This window comes from Cornus florida, unplaced genomic scaffold (assembly GCF_030987335.1).
Source record: "Cornus florida cultivar Cherokee Brave unplaced genomic scaffold, ASM3098733v1 CherokeeBrave_3.0.0_Hap2_Chr11, whole genome shotgun sequence".
In the NCBI taxonomy this organism is placed as follows: Eukaryota; Viridiplantae; Streptophyta; class Magnoliopsida; order Cornales; family Cornaceae; genus Cornus; species Cornus florida.
The window spans coordinates 139,424,251-139,443,891 of NW_026775581.1; the positions used below are offsets into that span (position 1 = coordinate 139,424,251).

Here is a 19,641-nt window from a genome sequence, read left to right on the forward strand (position 1 = left end):
GGTATTGCAAAAGTAATGGTTTGACCTGGCCAAACAAGTAGAGCGAGTCCCATAATATTAATATGGTACAAGTATATATATATATATATATATATATATATTCATGTGAAGTGTAACACCACATGAAATAGCTTCCACCCTTTACATTTGGCCATAGTTCCTTAGGCCAGCGGAATCTGTCATATACCCAGCAGATTGCAACATTGCATAAAACAAGCTAGGGCTCTCTATTTTGATCAAAACCCAGTTAGAATAACAATTTAACGATTGGCATTTATATTTAATCTTCTTCAACACTTTTTCCAACTTTTAGCTTTAATTCTTCACATATTTGTCGCGAAGAAGGAAATTAAATCTTAATCTAATAATAACAAGTTGGGAGTATTTGCTTGGAATAACATCTCTTTCTTAGTAACTCTATAAAAATAAATCAAATATCATGGTTCATTCAACATTAATTCATGAATTGGCCAAAATTAATGACAAATCAGTATATATATAAATTTGATGCTAATTAATTGACAAACTAGCTAGGAAACTGATCGAACCATAGTAATAACTCAGCTGCTTTTATTATTCACATTTTGATAACTTATTACTATGATTAATTTTGACTTTCATAGTCTCCATTCTAAAACAATATTGCATAAATTCAAAATATCTAAATCATGGTACAAATAACAAAACCAAAAACTGATGAATCCAAAGGGTATGAGTTTTGTTGCTTACAGATATTACAAAAGAGAAAAGGACCAAAACACTTTACTTTCGGTAACAACAAAATAATTAATTTAACCTATTCTCCTTCTACAATGCTATTTTAAATAAATATATAATCATTAAACAAGAAAATATTAGTGGGGTTAGGGAATTATTTAATCCAAAAATTAGAAGTTGGTGGAAATTAGTCGTTAGAGTGAGTGATGCTATATAGTGAAAAGGAAATATAAATATACAAGTATAACGTGGAGAGATGTAGAGAGAGAGATGCCGACTAATGGGAAAAGAATGGAGTTGCGGACAAAGCGCTTCGTGCCTTTGGCAAATCCAAGGCGTAGGCGGCGCCACCGACGCCATATCCGACGACTTCGCCAATGTCCACCTTTTTGTTCCTTTCTTCCCCTATTTCTTCTTCAATCACTCTTTCCTCTTTCCCTCTCTTTTGCCCATTCCTTTTTCCTCAAACTACCTATTGCCACGATGCCCCTCTTATATATGAAATCACCCATTTTATTTTTATTTTTATTTTCACTTTAGGCTTTTAGCTTACAGTGTAGCCCTTCCCTATTTAATCGGGATTTATCAAAGCCCTTTATACACGTCAAATGTTTTTTTTTTTTTTTTTTATGAAAGGTAAATATTGAATGTATAAATAAAATAATATGCACACCTCAAATGCTGTGTTACTATCTATCTGAGAAAAATATATACATGCAAATTGTATACATTGACTATATAAATTAAACTTCTTTATGAATGCATGCGTGAGATATATATTCACTTTTATATCCATCAATTTATATTTTCATTTTATCCCTATGATTATTAGGTCAATATAGCTATATTGAGTGTTAGATCGATGTCGTAAAAGAAATAATAACTACTCATTTCAATAACTACTCATTCATGTAGCAGAAATGAGAATACTAGAATGAATGATATGAGTAACTAGAACTAATAGAATTAATAATGAACAAATGAGGAATAAATTAGGCTTAATGCATCAGACCAAAAATTATCAGTAATAATTTTCATTTCTTATCTTCCAAAAAAATAAAAAATATATCAGTAATTAAAAATAATTTTTAAAAATATAAATTGTAAGAGAAATGGTTTATATATATAATAGGAAAGAATTTATGTGACCAATCTTATTTATAACACGAATGATGAGATGATAACGATGATGATGATTCTTCTTTTACTTGACTTCCCGATTAAGAAAAAAAAATTTGAAACGACCATGTAGATGCAAATCTATAAAAGAGTAGATCTACAATGCAAATATAACAAATTTTGCAGAATATTTAGGCCTTTAATGTCCTTTCACCACATTTCAGAATATTTTTCTCTGAGTACTTGTCGCTCCCCCTTCGACCAATCACAGGTCCCAGATTCACAGGCAATGCTAGCTATTATTTAAGTAGTACTGTTGTAGTACATGATTTTATAAAACAATAAGTGGGGTCCATTGTTTGAACAAGAATTATTTGAAATTTCTTGTTCTCAGCTGGGCCGGCCCATGAAAGTGGGACCCAACCAAGTGAGTGAATATGTCTTTTAGCACAGGCAAAGGCCTTTCCGAAGCATGGTAGAAACAGTTAAAACACGTAAAACCAATTGAGGGCTTCTAGGAAACAACTAAACTTAGTGCTAAAGGTGATAAAAAGGGGGTGGAAATGGAATTCATCACTAACCTCCAAACACATGAAAATAGACGTGTGGTTTGTCTCCGGACTAGGAATGACAACAAGGGCGAGTTTGAGCGGGTATATCCTCTCCCGCTCCCGCAACTGTTTAAAAATTTCGTCCCCGTCCCTACCCAAAACTGCAAAAATGAAGGAACTTTTCACTTCATCCCCGTAACCGTTTAATATTTTTACTCCCGAGGGTACCCACTCCATCCCATTTAAGACCATAATTTATTTATTGTTGAAATAGATTTGTTCTTTTTTTTTTTCCCTCATCTTCAATTCTTCACCATTGCAACTTTCTTTTCAATCAAATTCATATGTTACTTTAATATTACTATATAGGGTACTTAATATATAGTGATAAATATATATACTATTAAAATAAAAGTATTTAAATAATTTGCCTATCTAAACGGGACGGGGCGGTGCGGGGTGACCTCCCCCCGCCCCCACACCAAACCCGCTCGGTTTTTTATTATATGAAACTATCTCCGCCCATATAAGCATAACGGTCCCCCAAAATTGTCAAAAACGGAACCAGACGGTGCGAATAATCGCGGAGCGGGTCAAATTGCCATCCCTACTCCAGACACCATTTTGATTGCAAGACAAAGTAGGTGGGCAAAATGACAAAATCTATTGGAATACAAAAAGGGTATACAAACACAAGTCCTAGCTTTTTCTTTATACCATACCAACTATAGAAACACTTGTACGTAGTATTAACGTGGAGAGCTAATAGCTTGAAACTATAGTACGTACCACTCTTTCATCGTTACCCTAATTAAGATGATTAATTCTCTTTCTGTTAGCATGGGGAATCTAAAGAGAGAGAACTCATACACCAAACTTCAACCAACTTCTCCCAATGAGTCGTCGTTATCGGAATCTAAGAAGACATCTTCCGACCTTGAACACAACAGCTTAACTCCATCAAGCCTGACCCTCCCAACAATCAAATTTGAAGTTGACGGAGATGGGGAAGTCCAGTCACCGGATAATTCATTATGGGAATCTCTTTTCTCCGATCACTTCGACACTGACTTCATGATATTATCACCGGTGAGGAACCTACCAGCTTCACCGCAAGCTTCAAATTACAATTACAGCTATGTTCAGTCAATGCATGGACAAAGCCCCATGGGATGCTCTCCTCCTCGCACTTCATCACAACTACTGGGAGCTTATAGCTCTATGCATCATGGTACTAAAGAGAAGGGAATGAGCCCACTCCAAAAGGTTTTCAACTCCCCAAACAGTCACTATATGCAGCTGGAGAGCCTTTCGCTGCCGGCTCTTGATAGTTTCTTGGATGATTATCAGAGAGATGAAGATGATGATGTCATACCATGCTCCTCATTGACCACTTCGGATACTGTTGGAAACTTATCATCAGACCATTTTGATGATACACTGATACCGGTTAATCCAGAGTTGTTGGAGTGCTTCACCACGCAACCAAATTCTTCACGGTTTTGTACATCGGGAAATGAAACATCGGTCTCTACTAGAAGCTCACAGTTGGAACAAGAGAGTGACATTTATAAGATGAGTTCAAATATTGCTACTGCACCGTTATCACAGCAACTGCAACGAGAACGACAGCAGGAGAAGCAACAACAAAAACATCGAGGAGGACGACCACCCCCACCACCACCACCACAACAGCAGCCACCAGAGAATATCAACCATAGCGTCATGGTACCTCTCTCTGTTGGACCCGAGCAGATAAAATACTCTTTCTTTCCCCTTGATCTGTCTCTCAACATATATATATATCTCCATTTTAATTAATCTAACTTGTTTAATTGATTTGTTTCTACAGGACCAAGATAGTGGACTTCAGTTGGTGCACCTCCTTCTTGCTTGTGCTGAGGCAGTTGCCAAAGAGGACTACATGTTAGCTCGGAGATACCTCCACCACCTCAATCGAGTGGTCTCACCGCTGGGCGACTCCATGCAGCGCGTGGCCTCTTGCTTCACCGAAGCCTTAAGCGCGAGGCTTGCTGCCACGCTAACGGCCAAACCTAGCACCTCCAACTTAAAGCCCTTTACTCCTTTCGCTTCAAACTCACTAGAAATCCTCAAGATTTACCAAATTGTATACCAAGCTTGCCCATATATCAAATTCGCTCACTTCACAGCCAATCAAGCAATCTTTGAGGCATTTGAAGCCGAAGAGCGTGTTCATGTCATTGATCTAGACATCCTTCAAGGATACCAGTGGCCTGCCTTCATGCAAGCCCTAGCCGCTCGACCGGGTGGAGCTCCATTTCTCCGATTAACCGGAATTGGCGAGTCACAAGAGTGGGTGAGGGAGACAGGCCGGTGTTTAACTGAGCTAGCCCACTCTCTCCGTGTCCCATTTGAATTTCACCCGGTGGGAGAGGAACTGGAAGACCTAAAACCACACATGTTCAATAGAAGGGTTGGTGAGGCCCTAGCAGTGAATGGCATAAACTGTCTCTACCGTGTCACCAGCAACTGTCTGGGTAACCTATTAGCAATGATCCGAGACCAAGCACCAAATATTGTAACCATTGTGGAACAAGAAGCAAGCCATAATGGACCCTACTTCTTGGGACGGTTCCTGGAGGCATTGCACTATTACTCCGCCATGTTTGACTCAATGGACGCCACCTTTCCACCAGACTCGGCACAGAGGGCGAAGGTAGAGCAGTACATATTCGCGCCAGAAATTAGAAATATTGTGGCATGTGAGGGGCAAGATAGGGTAGTGAGGCATGAGAGGTTGGAGAAGTGGAGGAAGGTGATGGAAAGTAAAGGGTTCGAGGGGGTGGCACTGAGTGCAAACGCGGTGACTCAGTCGAAAATATTGTTGAGTTTGTATTCATGTGATGGTTATAGGTTGACAGAGGACGATGGTTGTTTGCTCTTAGGGTGGCAAGATAGAGCTCTCCTGGCTGCTTCTGCATGGCGATGCTGATATCGTTTCTTACTTGTACGTGCTTCTTTCTTCTTCTTCTTCTTTTTTTATTTTTTTATTTTCGGCTTTTTTTTTGTTTATCATAATCATGATATTGCTTCGTTCTCAGCAAATCCATGCAAAAAGTAAAGGAAGGACATGATCGATGGAAGGGGATTAATAAAGAATTTCATTTCGTATCTTAGCAGAAAGTGACCTTAGAACTAATTAATTTACGTGTATGATGATGTTTGTATTAAATTATGAGGGAAAATCTAAATGCTTTAATGCACAGAGGATGAAGCATGCCTGAATTCCGTCCAAACGTGTCGTAACTATTGGACTATAGCCTTGTAGATAGTTATGGTCAGAATTATCGTCATCCATGTAGACAAAGGTCGGGTTAGGTTGCGAGTTGCAACTCAACCCCAATTAAATTCTAAAATAACGTATTTGTATCAAGGAAGAAAATAATACGAGTATAATAAAGAAGTTTTGAAAATGACATGACCCTGTACATATCCATAAGGACATAACTCTCAAAATTTATGAATTTCTTGATTTTTTATTTTTTCAATTTATTCGTATTTTACCTTACAAGCACAAAATAATAATAATAATAATAAAAATATGGTGATCGAACCTCCCAATATATATATATATATATATATATATATATATATATATATATATATTTCCCTGAGTACATTTTTGGCACACTTGTGCTTGGTAACGGAAAGAGATACAGAAAGATCACCCGACAACTAATCGGAGTATGTATGTGTAAATCTATAGCAATGAAAATAACCCCAATTATTTTATATGGCACAAAGTGTTGGACTAAAAAAACCTAAGCATTCTTTTAACGGAAATGAGGATGTAAGACAAATAAAAGGATTCACTAGAAAAGATAGGGTTATAAACCAAAATGTGAAACAAATATTAGTGATAAGATTAGATAGAAATACCTAGGTGATATAGACACATATATGATAGACTGGTGAGGCGAGGGAGGTTAATTTTCATAGGGAGTAGAACTTGGATGAAATCATTAGAAATAATTTTAAAATGTAAAACATCATATGAGAAATGGCTTGTAATATAATAGAATAGAAAAAGAGAATTATATAGGATTAAGGCTATAGAATAATGATGAAGAAGACTAATTAAATAAATAAAAGTACAAGAAGAAACATTGCATGCCACATGTCAGAAAGTAGGAACTGTAGACGTGTTTTGGTAAGATTCAAGAAATAATTGACCTCATTCCAATCCTCAGCCCATCCTTAACCTTATCACAGCTGGGTCATTTATTCCAGGCCCAACCTCGAATCAATCAATAACTCTCACCGTGAGGTTGGTTTTCCTCCCTTTTCCAAGTCAAAACTCATTTTATCTTCCATCCATCCTGCTCCTACACTAATAACGTTACATTTTTGTACATGCATCACAAATAAAACAAGAGGCCTCACTATAATCTCACGATTCTCTATTATTAGGGAAGATTTTCGTTTGCATATACTACCCTTTCTGGTTATGATATGAAGATGAAGAACCTGGTGTCGCAATGATCTCCATTCCTCCTTAAATCGCAATGCAAGTGAGCACACGTGCACAGAGAGAGAGACCCACTATTACCTACTGATGTTTACATGCAGGTGGAGATACGATCATACTAAGAGGAGGGAATACATTATACATGGAAATGATGTCTTAATCACCATTATCATATTCACAACCAACATTCTCAAGCTATATTGATTTTCTTTTACATGATACAATAAAACAGATCCTACAAGATGTTCAGCTTTGCACCACGGTAACACCACCCACATGCCACATAATGCTGATATGAACTAAAATGTAAACGCCCTTTGGAGGTTTATCAACACCATAAGCCGTGTATTGATTGATATATAGAAATGCTGCAGCTAGAAATGTACATCAAACACCAAATTTTATAAAACCCACATACATCATAACCAACATACAGTGCTGCACAGGAATGCGCTCCAACAAACACGAAACAATGAGGTATGATACTGTTTACATATTATTGTCTTTTCCAACTACGCAATTCCACAGCCAAGTTGATCCCAAGAACCCCACAACATTAAATCTGACTCAACTCTCATAATATTGAACAAGCACAGATGTTTTTCCTTGGAGCCTCATCAACCTTCTTTTCTGTTCAAACAAGCATATATCATTACTTTAAGCAACTATATAAGTAAAAGGAAACAGCCTAAACTGTAATGTCATCACAAATTGTGATTTGCATTGACACGTCAATTCTCATTCAATTTGCAGTTTGGTCAAAAATGGAATTCACTTGGTACAACCATAATCCTCACTCAATCCTAAGGACTCCACTAACCTTGTTTGGTGGTAGTCATAGTAACCCAAACCAGGTGCATGCGATATCCGATGTATATTTGTGCCTATGCACGATGCCAAAGGAGAGAGACTGGAGGCATACCTAATTTTTGACATTACTTTGCGAAAAATGACTACCATTAGATTTGTAACCCAAGACCTCACACTTGTCAGTCCGAACTCTTATCGTTGAACAAGGTTAAACCATTTACAGATAGAAGTTTTAAATTGCATTAATGCCTCAATATGGTATAAATTAGATTTAAGTCAGATATTAGAAGTTTTAATTTGCATTAATGCTACAATATGGTATAAATTAGATTTTTTTTTTTTTTTCATAATTGGTACTCACACACACATGCCTTTACTAAGACTTGAACCCTTTACCACCCTTTGAGTAGTAGGGGTCTGATACCGCTAGGCCACTGACCCGTTGGTGAAACTATACCCTCAATTGATGAAACTACAAATTAGATTTAAGTCAATAAATTTATGTTGATGAAACTATACCCTCAGTTGCTTGCTCAAAGTATCTATCCACAACCCCCTGAGCTTAGTCGAAACCACGCTTACATCACTTGTACATTAAAAATTACACCTACGTTCCTTGAGGTTGTTTCTATTGTAACAAATTCTCCTTCCCTCTAACGATCAGAGATGTTATTTGCGGAGGCAAAACTTTTGAAATTTCTTGTTTACCCTAAAGCACAAAGACATAATTACCCTCATTAAGCGATAGAAAATTACTTAAATGCACCCACTTTAAGAAACTAAAATTGACAAAATCACACAACCCTTGCGTTGTATTGCCCACACATGTAGATACTGTGTGGATAGTTACCATGTCTACAACTTGTCAAACCTGGGATTACCCCCTCAAAACCACAAACCCTTTCTCTCACTCTCCTATTCTCTCTCTCTTTAAACTCTAGGCCTCTTCAGCCAAGACACACGAGAAAGTATCACCTTTTCTTCTCTTTCTAATTGCAAAGCCAGGACTAATTTGCCATATGGGACGTACCTAGTTTTGGGTGCAGCTACGGTTTTGCCATGGTCTGTACAATTGGTTGTGGTAACTGTGTATCAAGACAAATATTGAAGGAGAGGAGGGGAGAGACCACTTAGAGAGGGGTTTTAGTGTTGGGAGATGGTGTTGGGCATGGCTGTGGTTGTCGTATGGTGTGTACAATCAATCGTGGTTATTGTGTATCAAGACAATTATTGAAGAGCAAGTGAGAGACTGATTAGATAGAGAGTGGTTTTAGTGTGTACAAATGGTTCATATATTCTACACTTGTACGTCCTATTTAGACCATGTGACATATGACTATGCATACAACACTACTATCATACTTTGGAAAAATCAAATTTGGAATGGAGTTTATTAAATAAAACAAAAGGCTAAGTTTGGGATGAAGGTATCAATTAATTTATTTGAAAATAATATCTTGGTAATGACAAATGTGTGTGTATACAAATTTGTGTATGTTGCTTTATACTTGTCCAATTTTTAGTTAAAACATTGTCTTTCACCGTAGGGTATAAAAGATCTTTTAACTAACACGACTTTTCAACAAAATCACTTCATATTTCATAATGAAGGAAGAATTGTCAATTCATTCACTGCATTAAAATTATGAATCAACAGTATCAAAGGACGTGCAAGTGTAATTTTTCAATATATGAATATAGTAAGGATTGGTATATCATATACACTACTACTCTCTTACCTTTTTATTAAGATTATACTTTTGTCCTATATAAAAAATTTGACATCACGCGATTAACTTGTGGTAACCATATGTATAATGCCTATCATATATACTCCATTACTCTCTTATTTTATGTTAAAGAATGAATACAAAGTGATATGTTTGATATAAAGATCATATTCGATTGATTACTTTGTTTAATATTATCAGATACTTGACAGAATTCATGCTACTTATGTTAAATGCATCTAGTGCTTGATTTTAAGTAAGGGATATTTATGATAATATAATACATGTTTAAGATTATACATTATTGTAACTTTTATTATTGCACATTTGCAATGGTATAAGATTTAACTGAATATATATGCATATTGAAAGGATCTATGTGCATTGATTTACCCATTTTATCCTCTTAGTTGATGAGACAAATAATCCACTTTTAGAAAATTATTGACTATTTTATATTAAATATTTCAAATTGTCTCAATTTTATTGAATTAATATGACATTTAAAGGATATAAGCATATTGATTTAACTTTGCATTGCATTAATATGCTGAAAAATTATTTCATTTTGATTCTGGTTAATTTTTTTGTTACCTATTTACAATTTTTCAATAATAACTATATTAAAAATGCAAGTATATCACAAACGCGCCTTATTTCAATCAGGCTCCCATCTTTCATTACGTCTTACACTTGATGTGGAGAGTGGAGACCTTGTGGCGGGTGTGTGTAAGCGTGTGCAAGTGGCACCAGTAGGCTACCACACTAGGCGAGCTACGGGTGAACAATCCCACATCGTCTGGGTGTGGATGAGGCAAGTGTTATATGTAAATTTAACTTCCTTCTATGATGCAACGCGTTTTAAAGCCATGATGGCCATGAACCCACCAGAACTCCGGAGTTAAGCATACTTAACCTGCAGTAGTACCAGGATGGGTGGCCCCCTGGGAAGTCTCTGGTCAGAGAGAGTCAAAAGCGGACAATAGTATGTCTGGATAGGGTAAGGGTTGTTACAAATGGTATCATAACCTAACCTAGCCGAAAGTGTGGCCAACGAGGCCGTTGGACCCCCCCAAAGGTGGCTGATTGTAGAGACCTTGTGGGCGGGTGTGTGTGAGCGTGTACGGGTGGCACCAGTGGGCTACTACACTGAGCGAGCTACAGGTGCACAATCCCACATCGCCTGAGTATGGATGGGGGCAAGTGCTATATGTAGATTCAACACCCTTCTATGACACAACGCGTTTTAAACCCGTAATGGCCATAAACTCACTAGAACTCCGGAGTTAAGCGTGCTTAACCTGGAATAGTACCAAGATGGGTGAATCCTGGGAAGTCTCTAGTCCGGGAGAGCCAAATGCGGACAATATTGGATTGTTACACTTGGGCTCTAGGAGACTTTCCCACCTTAGTAAGCCTTGAGCCTTTGAAAAGTGAAAACTGTGTGTTCAAGATTGTAACTCCTTAATTGTGCAAGGAAGGAGTTAGAAAAATCTTGCATTATGTACAATTAAACAGTAAATGTGGATCATATTGCTTATTAATAGCCTGATTCTCGGCAAGTTGATATTTTATCCTTAAAAGCATATAGTGCATATACAAGCATCAAGTCCTTCACAACAGAAAACCTAGAATATGTGAAGGCAAATATATATATATATTGAAGACTTCAAAGTGAGAGGAAAAGTACCTGTTTTCGCTTTCGCTAAAGATGGCTGCACGACAACATGCATGGTGATGACCCCTTTTGGAAGCTCACCGAAAGGTATTCTACACTGGCCAACAGTCTTGTTGTTTTCCAAAATTTTCCCAGCACTTATCAACTTGACATCATTCGCTGCCTTGGGCACAATTTTTTTATCTAAGACAAACCAGCATATTTATATCCAATGTAAAAAGAGAATCACAATAATGACCGAGTAATATGGAGGATAAGAAGAAGATACATTTAAAAAAAAAAAAAAAAGGGAAGAAGATGCAAAATCATATGGGTCCAGAATGACTTGAATCAAAATCATTTGATGCAGAGAGCTGAAATTAAGTATTAAGATGATGCAGCAGGCAAGAAATGGAATTCCAACATCCCTTGCAAGGTGTGATTAAAATATCTGATAAAATAAAAGAGTAACACTTGCATAGATATACATGGATAGCTGGAGAAGAAGAGAGAGAGAGAACCCAAATAAAATTTCAAGGCATAACAGAAATAACTGAATATGATTGCAAGATACAATATAACACCTTCTCAACTCATCTAATCATAATCTCACTATTGAGAACAAGAGAAATGATTTAAATGCTTCACTTTTAGCAGTCTAAAGGCATTTGACAGGAGGTGATTGTCACAAGCAGGGTTAGCTGAAAAAACCAAATGTGCCATGCTTTTAGGTTGCTATCCTACCAATATTTGAGTCTCCAATTATATTCTTAAAGTAACCACTAAACAAGGTTTCACTTTATAGCTAATTGTGACGAAATAGTATGTTTAAACAGTTCAAACCTACTACCCAGTTGGAAGGCATGGCTTATATAAATCTAAATATACTGCTCTCTTGGGTTTTAACTCATCAAGTCCCTTGAAATGGTAATAAAGGCAAGAAAGAATCTCAACTTCATTAATTTGTTCAGAGAATTACTTGATAAATGAACTGTAGGAACTAACAAGACATTATTTGAGTATTAATTTGTTCAGAGAATTACTTAATAAAGGAACTGTAGGAACTAACAATACATTATTTGAGTAGAAACTTGACATCCAACCCACCCAAAATATGATCACTCCTGTCTTTATAAGGCTCACATATATCAAGGATTTACAAACTATAAATTGATTGTAACATTGAGGGCTATGAAGAGGGACCCAAAATATGATCACTCCTGTCTTTATAAGGCTCACATATATCAAGGATTTACAAACTATAAATTGATTGTAACATTGAGGGCTATGAAGAGGGACTCCACTGAACCGTGACTCAACATGTGTGTGTGTGTGTGTGTAAAGCAAAAGAGTTGTCAAAGCCAAGCACTCCTTACATTAACTTAATAAATATATTATAGTACATAAAGGAGTAACAACAAGAATCATATATTAAGGATATCTAATGTGAGGTTGAAACCATATACTATTTATCTATGAATGGGCATGTATGTATCTCTATTTGTACCAAGGTCCAGTTATCATATTTTCTTTGACTGAGACTAGGGAAAGAAGCCTCACACATAATGCTTAATGCTCAAAGGAGAAGGGAAGAAGTAATAAGGAATTTCTGATCATGCTAAGAAATTCTGTCTTGTTTGAATATCACCATTTTGGTTGAATCAGTACATGGATGGAATTATGACAACATCAGATTAAGTTGTAAATAGAACTTTTACCAAATGCATTATGGTTTCTTAAGGTTCACAAGAATTTTTAGGCATTTTGAGGATTATATAGTTGGAAAACTAGAATAGAGATTTTGAATGGAAAGAATGTCAGCTGAGATACCAGGTAGAATTTATTTTTCCTTTGCATACATTTGGATCCCATTTATTAAGGAATTTGAAGCCACACCATTGAAGACACTATTTGAGAATAGACCGTAACTTTCAAGTTCTGAACATAGGATTGCTTTCGGAAGCCTTTGGAACTTGGAAGGGTTGTCTCTAGACTCAAACTTGACATTGACAAATGCTCTATCAGCACATATGGTCAGCTTAGGAGGTAAATATCATGGACAAAATCTGATTTTTGAATACCCCTAGCTTATAAATACCAGCTATGCAACACAAGCTTTTGGCTCTTCTAGAAAGGCTTTTGTGGTGGGAATTATCATGCTTTTCTAGTGGTCAATTATTTGGTATCATGGGGTGGATAGATCTGAAAATTTGGGTATCTGGTTCCATGTTATCTTTTAAGTAGAATGTAGGCTTAATTCAATTTTGCATGCATACAGCTTCATTGGGTGGCTACAGCTACCAATGAAGAGGCTAAACAATTCTGCATGCATACAGTTTCATTGGGTGCCTACAACTACCAATGAAGAGGCTAACAACTCCCAAGCAAAAAGAGAAGCTATCATACTGGCAATGTTACAGTATACCATGAGTTAGAGAAGCCAACTTAAGGGGCTCCCACCCTTCTTTCACGTTTTCAGACTCCCTTTTTCCTGCACTAGCATTGTCTATTTCCAAACTCCAAGCAAATCAAATGTTTCAACAAGTTAAAATGTGCTTTTATCAAATTGAATATCATTATTAAAAAGAAAAAGAGAAACCGCATGATGGCATTGTGACTTAATACAAGATATCACCCTAAATTGAGCTGACTAAGAATATAAGAGTTGGTAGGTGACCCAAGTAGCTGGTATAAGGTTTAGATTTTGAATTACTCTGTAGTTTTTACCTTGTATCAATCTTGCGTGTGTACTCTATGAAAACCCTAAAAAGTCATTTCCTACATCTATGATCCATTTGGTACAAAGGAAGAAAGGGAGGAGGAAAGAGCCGCAGAACAGGGGGGTTGGACAGATGACGTTACTATAATTTGGTAGGAATGAAATGGGAAGGAAAACAAACATGGGAGGGTCTGATTAGACAAAGTGTTACATGGCATGGAACAATTCTACAATTTAATTCTTAGTTGCACTTGATATATATTACATGCACAGTAGGAACCCCCACTAGTCTAAATCCATAGAGAAGTATAACATTATAATAATAAGAGGAATATACCATTGATAAAATTGAAATTGAAAAATAAAATAAGCTTTTTAGGACTCGTTGTGTTATACTATAATTCATTACAAGTTCACAAGAGTTATTAACAGCCCATTTGAGGAAAGGAAGAAAGGAGAAGAGAAAGGATGAGAGGAGGGAGTGACTTCCCCCTGAGCCCACCAAATCCTTCCTGCCCAAAAAGTGGGTAGTAAGGATGAGGATAAGGCTCTACTTTTTAAACATTCATGCCCGTCAAACAACACCATTTTCTAATATATAAGGACAGAATGGTAAAATCAAATAACACCTCTTTCTTTCCGATTCAACCAAACAAAAAGGGGGAAAGGCATCTACATAAAACCATCTCCCATGAAGATACCTTTTCCATCCCTCGTACCACCACCTCCTTCAAATTTTCCATCAATCACAGAATACAGAGCTTTAAATTAACAAATGAATGAGCAAACATATTTCAAACCTAAAATGAAAGGCAAAGGTGCCCTTAGACACACACATAAATAAATAAATATATATATATATATATATATATATAGAGAGAGAGAGAGAGATAGACGAGTCTAATTTTAACCAAGATATCACAAGAACCAACCAGCTGTTTCATCTTTTAGATGAAGCATATATACCCGACTCATCACAATCAGTAGTGCCAATTACTGAGATGCGTGTGAGCTTATGTTCTCATGCATGTTTCAATATCAAAGGTATACACACAGAACACAAGATCACGACTTAATGTAACACATGAAAATTGGTGATTACCACTAATGATTGTGCAATAGCAAAGTAGCAATATGATGAAAATGCAAGTGATGCCCACTATGTGATCATAATTTGGTAACTATGTTACAAGTACTCAATTGTGAGGTGCAGCAGCTTGTAAGGTCTTAACTCTGCCTGCCCTGACATTATTTGAATATGCAATAGCAAAGCAATTAAAAATGAAAGTGGCCCAACATGTGATCAGAAAATTGATAACTATGTTACAACTACTCAAATACACTAAAGTGCAGCCGTATGTAAAGTGCTAACCTTGCCCGCCCTAGTATCATAAAATACATTAATACAAGAAATTTGCAACATCCAATTGTTTTTGTTCTACACCCTAATATAAATGCATTGTCAATGTAACGTGGCATGTTCTACAAAGTCGCTTACTTTGGAACTTCCATACATTAAAAAAATATATAATGAATAAAGCATTCAACAAACTTGATTGTTAAAAATCCAATCCCCTTTCCGTGCTTGTTGGTCACGTTCATTGAGTGTGTATATGACAACAAATGTGCCTCGCAATTTCCATAGCATGGTAGGTCATATCAAACACACACTTAATAACTGTTAAAATATCCATGTAATATCAATAGATAAGGATTGAACAGTGATGAGTGACCAATCTTAAACTGAAAGTATCAACAAAAGTGTGTGACAATACTCGTGTGAGACGGTTAATTATATTTCTACAATACTTCTCTAAACAAAATAATCAAATCATAAATGATGCAACCAATACAAATTTTCTGCAGACAGCAAGATTTGCTGAGAGAATGTCCAGTTGAACATGTGTTTGTACAAAATTTGAATAAATTCAGTGTTCATGCGGGAAACCCGTAGAGAAGAAGATAGCCACCCACAAGCACACCACCAAAAGCTTTTAACAGGTTACAGTATTTTTAAGAAGAACCATAAGTTCTTGCAATCAAGGTATTTAAAAAAAAGGGCAAGAGCGGTTGCTTTAAAAAAAAAAAAAAAAAAAAAAATGGAACATTTTACTGAGCCATATTTGACATTTTGGTAAGGGATATTACTAGTGAAGCAATTTGGTTTACAAACTCTTGGATTACTGTCAAACCATGTAACATGAAACTCATCTGAGTCTCAAGCTGTTCTCTTTTCACTTAAAGAACAAAACCCGCTTATACTTCAAAATAGTGGTTTCAGGAGCTGTGAGCAAGAACTTCAGAACCGAATTCAAACAAATGATAATTCACCAAATATTATTCTTAATTATATCAATTGGCCTAAACAAATGTGTGACATATCAACATTAGAAGAACAATTTCAATTTGAACATATATATGCGCAGGACACGTATCGCCGACTACAGAGCAAGACAAAGAACTTCTAACCTTTGGGCCACTCAGCGACGATTCTCTCCTTGAGCATCGCTACAGTTGAAGCCGGAGAGTAACGGAACGGACCGATGTCGGATCCATCGTATAATCGGAACTTAAGCTCCACCAAATCCTCGTCCGGCATTTGCAACCTCGGGCTTAGTTATCCAAACCGTCCGATCAACCTAACACACAGTTTACACCACAACTATCACCAACCGAAGGCCTTTCTATTCAACACCTAAACAACATCAAGAATTATATAATATATTACAGCTCAAATATCAAAACAATTATAAGATTTAAACGTGAATTGAAGAAATAATTTATGTACCTCTGATTTTAAAAAGCGAGGTTTATAAAGATTCGCAAGCCTTTATAGGGTTTTTAAATATGAGAAGATGAAACAGTTTTGGTAAAGAAAGAGAGAATTTGAAGAACCCTAGACCCGATCTTCACGCTCACTGTGGATTTACTGTGTGTTCTTAAAGCATTTTCTGCTTTATGAAGTAGTAATTCATCTACTTTCTTTCTTTCTTTCTATCATTTTCAAAATTTATTATTTATTTTTTATTTTTTAATTACAATTGTAATTTGGGAAAGTGAGATACGTTCGAATCTTGTCAGTAAATTGTAGAGAAGTTCCGTGCATTTGTAAGTATAGAATAGTGGGATTGCATCAAAGGGTTATGCTCTTGTGTATCGCGGTTCTCACTATTAAATCCCGTCCTTCCAATTATATCTTTACACGCATTTGGAGATATTAGGCTTTATTGGATTTAGCTATGGAAAGGATATGTGAAAAGACAAGTATACCATGAGAATGGTGATGTGGCACGAATTGGTTGAGTAGAAGAATTGAGTGTATGTGTTGCGGGAGTATGGGAGATTAACTGCGTCGGTGAGACGGTGACAAAAATCAATAGCTGCAAGCGCCACGCAAGTACCCTGATACTGGTACCGGTGGCCGAACAAACGAGGAATTCTTCTTTAAAGCGGTTGCAACTTCTGAATATTTTCCTTACCCAAACAAAAGTTCGGCGATATTTTATTTTTAGAAAGTTTTTTTTTTATTTTTTCATTTTTAACTAAAATATAATAATAATAATAATAATAATTTGTCTACTCCTAAGTCCCACCATCCTTTTCAACGGGTATTACTCTCACGCTTCAAGTGTGCTCTCGCTCTTACAATTCGCACGCGCTCTTATTCAAATTTTCATTATTTATGACTTAATTTTGTCGCTCTCACACTCCCGCTCCCATGTCCTCAATTAAGGTGATGATGATAAGATTTTTTTAATTAATGAGATGAAAGATTATATTGTTCAAATTAATTTGCAAAAATTGAGTGAACTGAAATAAAATAATACTACTAGGGTTTAAATGTAGCTGTCTCAAATTAAACTCTTTTTTTGGAATGAATTTTCAAACTAACTTATGCATGAATGTCTGGGTTTGGCAATTTTAAGATTTAAAACAGATAGATTATGATGGGTAGTGACAAATTAATTTTTAAATGAGTCATGATAGGGGAACCGAAAAAGAATCACCGAATTAATATCGAATTTGACGTGGTTGGTTATTCTTATCATGTGCTAAATAATTATTTTTAGAAACTGTTTAAGTAGATGAGGTGAACAAAAACACGTCAGATTCGATACTTTTTCGAGGTTAATTCATTTGTCTCCCTATCATTATTTTTTAAAAATTATAATAAGTTGGAGTAAATTTTTGTAAAAGTTCTAGATGACAGTGTTAAACGTGGTTAAAGGAAAATTAATTCAAAACTTTGATGCAGTTGCAAATCTTGCTACATTAGCTTGGTGTGATATTATATGTTCGTGGGGTTGGCAGGTTGAAGGGTCGTCCCGAGCCCAATCTATTGGTACCTAATTCCGTCAAAATTATAGATATTTCATAACAATTTGGAAAATATTCAATTATATGTATCCGCGCGTGTGTGTGTGTATTTCTAGTAAATAACTTTTACAGTACTTTATTTTAGAATTCATTCTAATATGAAAGAAAATATCATTAGATCTATTTTTTTAACAATAGCAAAAACTACTGTAATGATCCTGATTTTTTTCATTTTTCATTTTTTGAGATTTTTTCTAATTTTTAGATGATATTTTCATCTTTTTTCGTTTTGTGTACCAAACATGGTCGAGTGTGTCAGAGTGTTGATTTCTTTGAATCCAGAACTCTTGGAAATGTATTGATTGTCATTTCGGCATTTTTTTCATTTTTTAGGCCGAGAGATACCAAATGGAACCCTTGTGTACATGATTATATGTTTAAATGTATGGTGATATTATGTTTGTTATATATATATATATATATAAGTTATGTTAATAAAGATTTTATTAAAAGTCGTGGGATCCATTTATAATATAATGACTTATAGGTCATTATAGACTCAATCTGCTTCATCTTTTCTTCTCCGCAAAATTCTCTCTCTCTCATGTATTTATTTTTTCTTTTTCTCGCACACTTTAGGCTTTAATCTAACTTTGTTCTTTGAGAATTTGATCTTGCCATAGAAGGGAAAGTTGGAGAGCACGAAGAGGGCTTTCATTTGGCACCATTCATGTATGGGTTTGGAGGACTTTGAATTTGGGCTGGGCTTAAGGCCTTGTTTGGCTAGCTTAATTAAGGTAAGGGTTTTCCTAAGCCTTCAAATTTTATTTTTTGTTGAGTAATTTATTCCTTAACATCTTGATTATTTTATGTTGAATGCGAGTTTACAAATAAAATGGATATATATTTTTTTTGCATAGAAAACAATTATCCATTTTATTCCTAAAAAAAGTGTTGAAATTATATATTTAAAGCATGCTATGTGGAATAAATGGACTATGTTGTGTTGAAAAATTGAATTGATAGTATGAGTTGTGTTGGGTTGAATTATATGAAAAGCATGCTTGTTGTCTTATTTAGAGAAATGTCATGATCATAATTGATGATTTTAGAATGTCTTGTTTATGTTCATTGAATTGGAAAATGCCATGTTGATGTTGTTATTGCTATATTGATGAGTTTGATGTAAAAGTACGAGAAATGGTACATTGCATGATATGGCAAGAAAAATGGGATTTGAAAAGATTTTGAAAAGGGAAGTCTTCACAGAGGAAGAAATTTGCTTAACATGGGAAGTATTTTTTAAAAAATGAACCGGATTTCGCGAGTTCGGGGCTAGCTTGACCTAGAGGGAGCGCGGCCCGGTGTAGGGCGTGAAAAAAGTTGATACTAGACCCAGTAACGGTTGCTAGGCTTTGCCAGAATTGGAATCAGGGATAGCTATCAATCTCGCCTCGGTAAAGTCAGTTAGCGATTTTCGAAAAGTGGAAAGTGGGTCGGTAGAGACCAAG

The 19,641-nt window shown here is 35.8% G+C and overlaps 2 protein-coding genes across 3 annotated transcripts; one reads left to right on the forward strand and one right to left on the reverse strand.

Annotated features, from left to right (window-relative positions):
• The first annotated feature begins 3,203 nt into the window (after positions 1-3,203).
• Positions 3,204-5,361, forward strand: LOC132286461 (GRAS family protein RAM1-like). Its single transcript, XM_059788801.1, has 2 exons — positions 3,204-4,138; positions 4,236-5,361. Exons 1-2 carry the CDS (start codon positions 3,204-3,206, stop codon positions 5,359-5,361), a joined length of 2,061 nt encoding a protein of 686 aa, XP_059644784.1.
• A 1,860-nt stretch (positions 5,362-7,221) lies between these two features.
• Positions 7,222-16,788, reverse strand: LOC132282744 (membrane-anchored ubiquitin-fold protein 4-like). Of its 2 annotated transcripts, none has more exons than XM_059784517.1 (4): positions 16,602-16,788; positions 16,283-16,452; positions 11,128-11,298; positions 7,222-7,527 (listed from the first exon to the last, which is right to left on the reverse strand). In XM_059784517.1, the coding sequence occupies exons 2-4, from the start codon at positions 16,410-16,412 to the stop codon at positions 7,472-7,474; spliced, it is 357 nt and encodes a 118-aa protein (XP_059640500.1). In that variant the 5' UTR covers positions 16,413-16,452; positions 16,602-16,788; the 3' UTR covers positions 7,222-7,471. The 2 variants fall into 2 exon arrangements, with proteins under 2 accessions (XP_059640500.1, XP_059640499.1); XM_059784516.1 differs by having other exon boundaries at positions 16,283-16,508; positions 16,602-16,787.
• Between the last annotated feature and the right edge of the window lie 2,853 nt (positions 16,789-19,641).